This window comes from Dipodomys ordii, unplaced genomic scaffold (genome assembly GCF_000151885.1).
Source record: "Dipodomys ordii isolate 6190 unplaced genomic scaffold, Dord_2.0 Scaffold70, whole genome shotgun sequence".
NCBI lineage: Eukaryota > Metazoa > Chordata > Mammalia > Rodentia > Heteromyidae > Dipodomys > Dipodomys ordii.
Genome location: NW_012267286.1, coordinates 875,586 through 884,955, shown reverse-complemented (window position 1 = coordinate 884,955; position 9,370 = coordinate 875,586). Strand labels below are relative to the sequence as shown.

Here is a 9,370-nt window from a genome sequence, read left to right as displayed (position 1 = left end):
CACACACACACACACACACACACACACACACCTTCTAAGCAATTCCCCTCTACAAAGGTGGTTTGTTTTTTTTTCCCTTCCCCGGAGGCCATAAAAATGCTCAAGTATTCCAACAAAACCATCCACCTTGGATTCATGGCTTTTTTTCTCTCTCTCTCTTTCAGATAGTCTGTCTATGTAACCCAGACTGACCTCACACTCCAATCTCTGTGTGACAACTTCTTGAATGTTGGGGTTGCAGAGTTCCACCACTATGCCCAGCCATAGTATTTCTTAAGGGCATATAATTCTATGAAATTCTCCATTCTGCTAATGATTAATTGAAGCATCTTAAAGAACAACAATAAAAAGTCCTAACACAAAACAAGTGTGTAGTGCATCTGAAATTCCAGTACTCACAAGGCACAGGGAAGAGAATCACAAACACAGAGGCAAAGTGTGACTTGTGTGGCAGAGCACAGGGCCTCACAAGTCATAAACTGCTCAAATCAATCCTCAGTCCATGGATAAAGTTTAGATACACCACTACTAGGCCAGGCAGGATGGATCATGCTTGGCATCCTTGCTACACAGGAGGCTGAAATCTGAAGAATGCAGTTCAAAGCCAGTGAAGCAGAAAAGTCCCTGAGATTGGTATCCCCAATTGATGAGCAAAAAGCTGTAAATGGAGTTGTGGCTCAAGTGGTAAAATGTCAGCTTAGAGCAATAAAAGCCAAATGAGAGTCTAGGCTATGAGTTCAAGTCCCAGTAATCAGCTGCCCCCCCCCTCAAAAGCAATAATAATCATTAGAAATTTGCAATCTCAGAGTTTTAGGTCAATTATAGTAGTTGTTTAAAATATATAGGCCAGGGCTGGGAATGTGGCTTGGTGGTAGGATGCTTGCCTAGCATGCATGAAGCCCTGGGTTCGATTTCTCAGTACCACATACAGAAAAAAACAGAAGTGGTGCTGTGGCTCAAGTGGTAGAGTGCTAGCTTTGAGCAAAAGAAGCTCAGGGACAGGGCCCACAGGCCCTCAGTTCAAGCCCCAGGACTGTAAAAAATAAATAAACTAAAATAAAAAATAAAAATAAAACGAAATAAAATATATAGACCAAACTAGTTATGAAAGGAAGATTGGAACTTGGGCATGATGGCATGTCAAGAGAAAAGTGCCCAGAGTCCATGAAAGGAATTGTTAAAACAAATAAGCAAGTCAACACATCCCTGGTATTACGATTCTTTCAAGGTAGAATGTCACAATTTGTAAAAATGCTTAGAATTCTACTTTCTTAATTCCTTGGCAAAAATGTTTAATTTACTGTCATTTCAGTTAATACTTTACTTCTAGGTAAATATAGATCATGGTACAAAAATTTGCTTGATGGACAACTTTGCTAGAAAACAGAATTCTAAAGACTGAGAGACATGCTAACCATTTTATCCACCTCAGTCAATATAAGGCAAACCAGAGAACAGCTGAGGGCCTTGAAATTCCTTTTGTATTTCCTAAGTTTTTCATCTCTCTATCTGTGTAGGTGCCATTCCTGGGGCTTGAGCTCAGGGAACTAGATGCTGTTTCTGAGCTTTGTTTTGCTCAAAGCTAGCAGTCTACCATTTGAGCCACAGCTCCACTTCTGACATATTTTTGGTGATAACTGGTGGTAAGAGATTCATGGACTGTCCTGCTCAGGCTGGCTTTGAACTATAGTCCTTAGAACTCAGTCTCCTGAGTAGCTGGGACTACAGGCAAGAGCCACCAGCACCAGGTCAGGTTTTCCATCTTTAAGGCTGTTGTCTCTCAATGGTGCGTGTCTACAAGATGCAGCGGTGCTGATCCCCAGTACCTAGAAATGTGAGCTGATTTGCCAAAAGGGTCTTTGCAGATGATCAAGTTAAGATGAGGTCATTGGGGTAAACCCTAATCCTATACGACATTGTTCTTCTGCAAAGGAGAAATCCGAGGAGGAAAACATATGAGCCTAAATCCTTCATGACTGTGGGAGCTTTATTCTCATAATCCAAGCAACGAGCAGAAGCTATGAGAAAGACCAGGGCCAGATGCCTCCCTGGGGCCTTCCAAGAGAGCATGTTCTAGCCTATTCCGTGACAATGAAGTTTCTGTTGTGGGTTTTTTGTTTGTTTGTTTGTTTGTTTTTTGAGTCCCAAGCTTGAACTCAGGGTCTGGGCACTGTCTTTGAGCCTCTTTGTGCTCAAGGCAAGCACTCAACTACTTAAGCCACAACGCTACTTCTGGTTTTTTCTGAGTAGTTTATTGGAGATGAGAGTCTCGTGGACTTTCCTGACCCGGCTGACTCCAAACCACAATCCTCAGATCTCAGCTTCCTGAGTAACTAGGATGACAGATGTGAGCTTTTTAAGCCATTCCACATTGTGGTATTTACAACAACCCTAGAGGAAGAATGGAACCATTTTCCCCTTACTTTGAACATCTTAGATGCCCTTCTTCTCCTATTTCATATGTCAAGGAGGCCCACTCCAGCACCAGTGGCTTACAACTATAACCCTCGTGGCTTAAGAGGCTAAGATTTAAGGATCATAGAAACCAGCCCAGGACAAAAAGCCCATAATACTCTTATGTCCAATGAACCAGAAATAAAAGCCAAAAGTTGGATGTGGTTAGAGTGGTAGAGCAGTAGACTTGAGCAAAAAGAGCTAAGAGATTGAGGCCCTGAGTTCAAGCCCCAATACTTACACAAAGAAGAAAAAGCAGACCCAAAAGAAATACTAGAAAATACTAGAAAAGGAACCAAACAGGTCATCTCTTCCTGAAACAAAGCAAAGGAATGATAAGTCCATGCACTTATAATATAAATTAATTTGAAAAGAAACAAACCAGCCAAGAGAGAGACATATCCAAGTAGTTTTCTGGTAAGAATTAGTAGTAAATATTGAAAAATATTAGAATCACAGTGTGGTAAAGAGGGGGAAAAACACATATATCTTGCTACAGCTGAGCATGGGAACTCATGTCTTTAATCCTAGCTTCTTTAATCCTAGCAGAGATCAGGAAGATCAAAATCCCAGGCCAATCAGGACAAAAAGTTCACATAACCCCATCTCATCTCAGCTATACAAGAGCCATAAACAGGAGGATCAAATTCCAGGCCAATTTGGGACATAGAGGCAAGATCCTATTAGACAAATAGCTAATGCAAAAGGAGCTAAGGGTGTAGCTCAATTGATAGAGTACTTGCCTAGTCCTGAGTTCAAGCCCTAGTACTGCCAAAAATAAACCCTCAAATCATCTACTACCACAAAAAAAATCTTTCCTCATTCTTATTGTTCTTGGAGATAATACAAGTTGCCACTAGCAAGCCATTGTTCGGATACTTGACCAAAAATGTGAGTTATATAAACAAAATCTTCAATTTATGAACTACAGAAAAAAATTAAAGCTAGTGGCTTTACTTTTTACTGCTGGTGGCCCATGCCTGTAATCCTAGCTATTCATGGTTTGAAGCCAAGCTGAAGCTTAAAAGTCCTTGAGACTCTTATCTCCAATTAATCAGGAAAAAGATGGAAGTGGAGCTATTGCTCAAGTGGTAGAGTGACAGCCTTGAGTGAAAACACCCAGTGGGAGCCCGGAGGCCCTGAGTTCAAGGCCCAGTACCAACACAAACATGAATAAATCCATAAACCCATTACTTGTTAGGCAATTTGGTACATATACTTGACATTAGATGATTAAATATATTACCAAATTTTATACAAAATACAACAGTGGAAAATGTACTAAATAGCCATTTTATGATTTTATGTCTTCATGAATTATACCCCAAAATAATCACAATATCTGAAAACAACTGAATTGGGCCATTGCATGTTAATGTTTCAAATACAGTAGAGGGGGCTAGGTAAATTATTTGTTTTAGCTCTTCTTAAAACTTTTTTTAATTGTTATTATAAAAGTGATATACTGAGGGGTTACAGTTACCTAAGTCAGGATAATGTCACCCCTTCCCTCACTCCCAGGCAAGGTAAATTTTGATCACTTCTTTTTACAGACTATCTGGTAGCACTAGGCTTAGCTATAATTATGCTGACCATTGACCCATAATTTAAATCTATTTTGGCACTGTAAAATAGTAGGTTTTATTCATATTACCCTAAGTTAAAATGAAATCAAATCATCTCAACACACTGGGCTTTTCCTTGGGCCACTATCCAACTGAACTATATTTTCATCCATTAGTTCTCATCTATAATTCATAATAATTGTTCATTTATTATTCATGTAACTACCTTTAATGCCAAGAATAGAATCGGAATTGGTCTACTTCAAAATGAGAGAACATCCTCTCTGTAATCAATTCTATCCGTTTACATGCTCTTGTTAGACATTTATAAATCTCATAAATTATTCCTTAGTTTGAAACATTAGATGCTGTCATACAAAGGAAGAAGGTTCGACCCATGATTGAGTTATTGTCTAAAAATAATATATACATATAGCATTGGCAAAAAGCTTCACTTCAAGCAGCAGATGGACGTCAAAGCAGACAGACTGTAACCAACAATATTTTGCCCACATGCCCATCTGCTCCGTTGAATCAAGAGACTAAAGGTGGGCAGGAACATGTGACCAGATTAACATGACATGACTTTTAGAAGGGGCAGAGTGCAGATCTGGGCGTCATTCTTTAAGGTTTGGGTTGCTACTCTCCCCCAAAGGCTATGTGTTGGAGGCTTGACTGCCAGCCATAGTCACTATTAGGAGGTGGTGGATCCTCAAGGGATGCCTGGCCTAATGAGAGGACATCGTGTCATTGGGGTCATGACCTTGAAGGGGATATTGGGACCCACCCCAGGCTCTTGCTCTTCTTTGTTCCTTCCTGGCTACCATGAGATAGCATAGCTCCCACCACATGCCTCATCCCAGACCTCAACACAACCGAGACAGGTGACCCATGAATGGACTGACATTTCTAAAACTCTCAGCTACAAGCAATCTTTCCTCCTTTCAAGTTGACTATCTCAGGTATTTTGGGCATAATGGGTAGCTAATAGATTCTTTTATAGTGAAAGTCTCACTTATTAGAGTGATACCATTTATTCTGTTTGTGTCACTCCTCAATCATCAATCACCTAAGATGTATTGGTTGTTGGTATAAAAGAGGAGTTCCTACAACGGTGCCAAGCAAGTTGTTCCATTCATAGCATCATTCCGAGACTTGAGAGGTGATTAGCTTTTCTCCACAGGACGCATAACTCATTACAGTGATTGTGTGGGAGATAAGTTGGCTTCCAGTTATATCTTTCTGTAGAAATGTGACCACAACTTGACATGCCTTCAGTTCATAATCCTATTCTAGCAAATTTGGTTGCCATTATGTTAGAATGGTCACATGGACAGTAATGGTGCCATTTTGTAAAAATATATAGGGAGTGAGCCAATGGTGTCCCATCTGCCTGCTCCTGCTAGCTGAGATCAAGCACAAGAATGGTGAGCTCAATCACTCTACCCACCTACTCCAACATTCTAGGAGAATTGATGCCCTCCCACAGCTGTCTTTTTATCTGATCAAATCAACTTGAATGCCCCTTAGAAAGGCATATTCCATTCTTGATCTAGTTGTGAGAGTAACTGAAGACTCTAGAGGCTAGAATCCAGGAAGCTATATTTTAACAAGTCCTTAGGTGATTCTTATCACAAGAACTAAATCACTAAGCTGAGGTAAGATACTACAATCTCCAGAAAGAAACTGATTACTAATTTGCAAGTTTCATAAAGCCAGAATTTAGGCCTTACTGGTTTTGCTCTTTGAGATTTGAACCACTGGAATTCCACACCCTGCCCCGCTCACCTGAGTTCCTACTCAGCCCCTTCAACTTAGATTCAACCAACTCTCTACCTCGGAGGAACCAACTTCCTTACTTTTCTGGATGCAACTAGAACCCTGACTTTAGACACCTGTTTATTTTTTGAGGATCACTTTACCATACATTGTTCTTTTCTTTTGTCCTGGTTTTCTGTAAAGGAAACAAAAATGAAAGCCTAGAGACTGGAAATAATGTCCTTTCTATTAACATCTTTCCTATTAACATAATTTCCTTCCTTTCTTTCTTCCTTCCTCTCTCTTAACTTTCCTTCTCTTCTTTCCTTTCTTCTCTCCTCCTTCCCTCCTTCCTTCCTCCTTTTTTTAACTTTCCTTCCTTCTTTCTTTCTCCCGCTCTCCCTTTCCTCTCTTTCTTCCCTTTATTTATTTATTCATTTATTTATTTATTTATTGCCAGTCATGGGGCTTGAACTAGGGACCTGGGCACTATCCCTGAACCCACTAGTGCTCTACCATTATGAGCCACAACTCCACTTCCGGTTTTCTAGTGGTTAATTGGAGTTCAAAGTCTCATATACTTTCTTGCCTGGGATGGCTTTGCACTGTATCTCAGATCTTTGAACTCAGATCTCAGCCCCCTAAGTAGCTAGGATAGTAAGCATGAACCACCACTGCCCAGCTATTTCTCTCTTTCTTTCCTTCTTTCTTTTCTTTCTCTCTTTTTTTCCTTTTAGGCCACTCTATAAGCTACTAAATGAGTACTACTACACAGAATAGATATTTCTACATGATCTATAAGTGAAAAAAAAAAAGGGCTTTTGAAGTGAAAATGCATATACCCAATCCTATTTACACCTACATTCCTGTTTTTAAATTTTTGGTATTTTTGACAGTAAAATACTAGAACTCTTTCATAAGATTGTGGAAATTAAATGAGAAAACAAACATAAGATGCTTAGTCTAGCATCCTGCACAAAATGAATGCACAATGGATCTTACCCATTGTTATTAAACAGGGTTATTTTGTGTACATAGCCAGAGCTGGAGAAGTCCTGTGAATTAACCTGTTCAAAAGCTGCTTTCTTCCAGAGGAGAAAAACCAAAGCTCTCAGGGTTAAGATTGTCTTCCTCTACATTGAAGCAGCAAGGTTTTCTAAACCAAAATTTAATATTCTTTCAACTCTCCATTTTTTTTTGTTTGAATTCCTAACTGAGATGACTGAAATAACAGAAAAGCTGTGAGGCCAGTTGTTTCCAAGGGATGAGTTTTATCTAACCAGATTTGTAAATGACAGAATGAGAAGTCTGTGAAAATAATTCAGTAACAACATAGCATTTATCTCCTCTTGGGTGGTTTCTTTTGTTTCACTTGTATTCAATTACCTTATGCTCAAAGATTACACAATGTTCAAGGGTTTTGTCTGGAAAGAGTTAGCCATGAACTGAAAGTCATTGGAAAAATTTAAATTTCTATCCAATTAAAGGGGGGGGAGGGGAGAGGTGATAGGAAACCAAAGAAAAGTTATCCTCATCAGGAAAATTAAACTATGTGTCTGAAACAAAGCAATAGATGTGTGTCCATTTTGCATTCCTTTTAAGTATGTCTTTATATAATTTAAGGAGAAACTGTATCTTGCATCCTATGCAGTTACTTTTTTCTAACAATTCATCCTTATCTACTTATAAGAGTAATTAGAAGATTTTTCGTTTAAACTGCCCATGTTTGCTAGCCATGATTAGATTCTCTCTCTTCAAATAATCTCTTATGGTAAACAATGAGGTAATGCTATGTGGCTTTTTGCTTGATATCACCTCAATTTTTTTTTTTATAGTCACATTGGCATTCTGACCATGGAGCATGAGGATAGCGATGACTTCATTCTCGGGGATGAAGGCAGAATGATCTTAACCTTTCTATCATGTTCCTTTAACTCAGAGCACTAATGAAATTGAAGGGACTGATAAATAAAATTTCTGTAGGAAAAAAAAAGATGACATTGTAAAAGGCCACTTCCAAATTACCTCTAAAAAGGACAAAATACATGTCTTAGGATCCCAGTTCACAAACTCCTGCCTCACAGCTCAGGGAAAAGCTGCCAATTTTGTTATTGTTGTTGTTTTAGGAGAAACTCAAACTTTGAAGGACATAAGAATTTTCTACCTTAGTTGTTACAGAAAGGAAAAAAGAACTAATATTAAACAAAACTCCAGCAATTCAAAATGAAGCTCTGCTTAGAGGCAGATTATTCATTTTATTGTTTATTAAGGGGATGCTGGGATGCTTCTATTAGCACAAACCTAAGTGGCACTGTGGCTCAAGTGGTAGAGCAGAGCGTTTGCCTTGAGCTGAAGAGCTGAGGGACAGCGCCCAGGCCCAGAGTTCAAGCCCACAACCAACAAAATAATACTTAAACATACAAAAAGGTTTGAAAAAAATAGGTGTGCTGATACTGAGGCTTGAACTCAGGACTTTGAGTCTCACTCCGCTTTTCACTCAAGGCTGGTTCTACCACTTGAGACACAAATTCCTCCTTCGTCCCTTTCTTTTTATTTTCACTCCCTGATTTTTGTTGTTGTTGTTATTGGATTTTGGACAGTTTTATTGTTGTTTTGGGGTGTTGTTGTTGCCATTTTTACCGTATTGTGCCTCAGAACTGATCATATTTTGAAGTCTTTTATTTTTATCTTTTCATATACAGGCCAACATTGGGAGCAAAGAAAAAAAAATCAACACCATTTTGCTAAACCCGATTCACAGGAAGGAGGAAAGGTTTGTTAAGTTATATTCAGTATTTCCCTTTCCAAAATAAGTAACGAGGAGCTGGGGCTGCGGCTCAAGTGATGGAGCACCAAGCTGGATGAAAACGCCAAGGGAGAGCTCCAGAGCCCTGAGTTCAAGCCCAGCACAGAACACACACACACACACACACACTAATTAACCTCTTCCTTTGTGTCCTGTACGTTTGTAAGGCCATTCAGCAGGTACACACCCAGCCAAAGCTACACACACACACACACACACACACACACATACACGCACAGAGCACACCTTGCTACAGCCAACCATCACACCTGGCAATGCCAAGCCATCACCCAAATCCCTGCTCCCTGTCCTCCAGAAACTCCCCTCTTCTCTGCTCTCCTCCCCCTCCCTTCCTCTCCCTTCCCCTCTCCTGAGCCTTCCCTTCACCTCCCTTCTCCTTCCCTGCCCCCTCTCCTCCCCCTCTCCCCTCCCCTCCCTACTCCTCTACTCTGCTCTCCACTTCCTTCTCCTTCCCCCTTCCCTTCCCTCCCTACCCGACTCCCTAGTCTCCCCCTCCTGTTCTCCTTGGCTTCCACTTTCCCTCCCGTCCCTTCCCTTCTCCTCTCCCTTCTCCCGTCCCCTTCCCTCCCCTCCCCATTCCCCCGTCCTCCCTCCTTTCTTCTCGGCCTCCACTTGCCCTGCCCTGCCCTGCCCTCCCTGCCAGCCTGGGCCGGCCCCGGCCCCCGCGGGCGCGTTCTCACCGCGTCCGCAGTCGCAGTAGCCCCAGTCCACCTGGCCGCGCGCGTTGCGGTGGAAGCACCAGGCTCTGCCCGCGCCGTCGGGGCTC

The 9,370-nt window shown here is 40.9% G+C and overlaps 1 protein-coding gene across 1 annotated transcript in view; it reads right to left on the bottom strand.

Moving 5' to 3' along the window:
- Prss12 (protease, serine, 12 (neurotrypsin, motopsin)) overlaps nucleotides 1-9,370 on the bottom strand; it is a 74,221-nt gene that overhangs the window by 63,773 nt on the left and 1,078 nt on the right. The window contains 1 exon segment of the mRNA XM_013023734.1: nucleotides 9,285-9,367. Coding sequence (XP_012879188.1) covers nucleotides 9,285-9,367 — 83 coding nt within the window.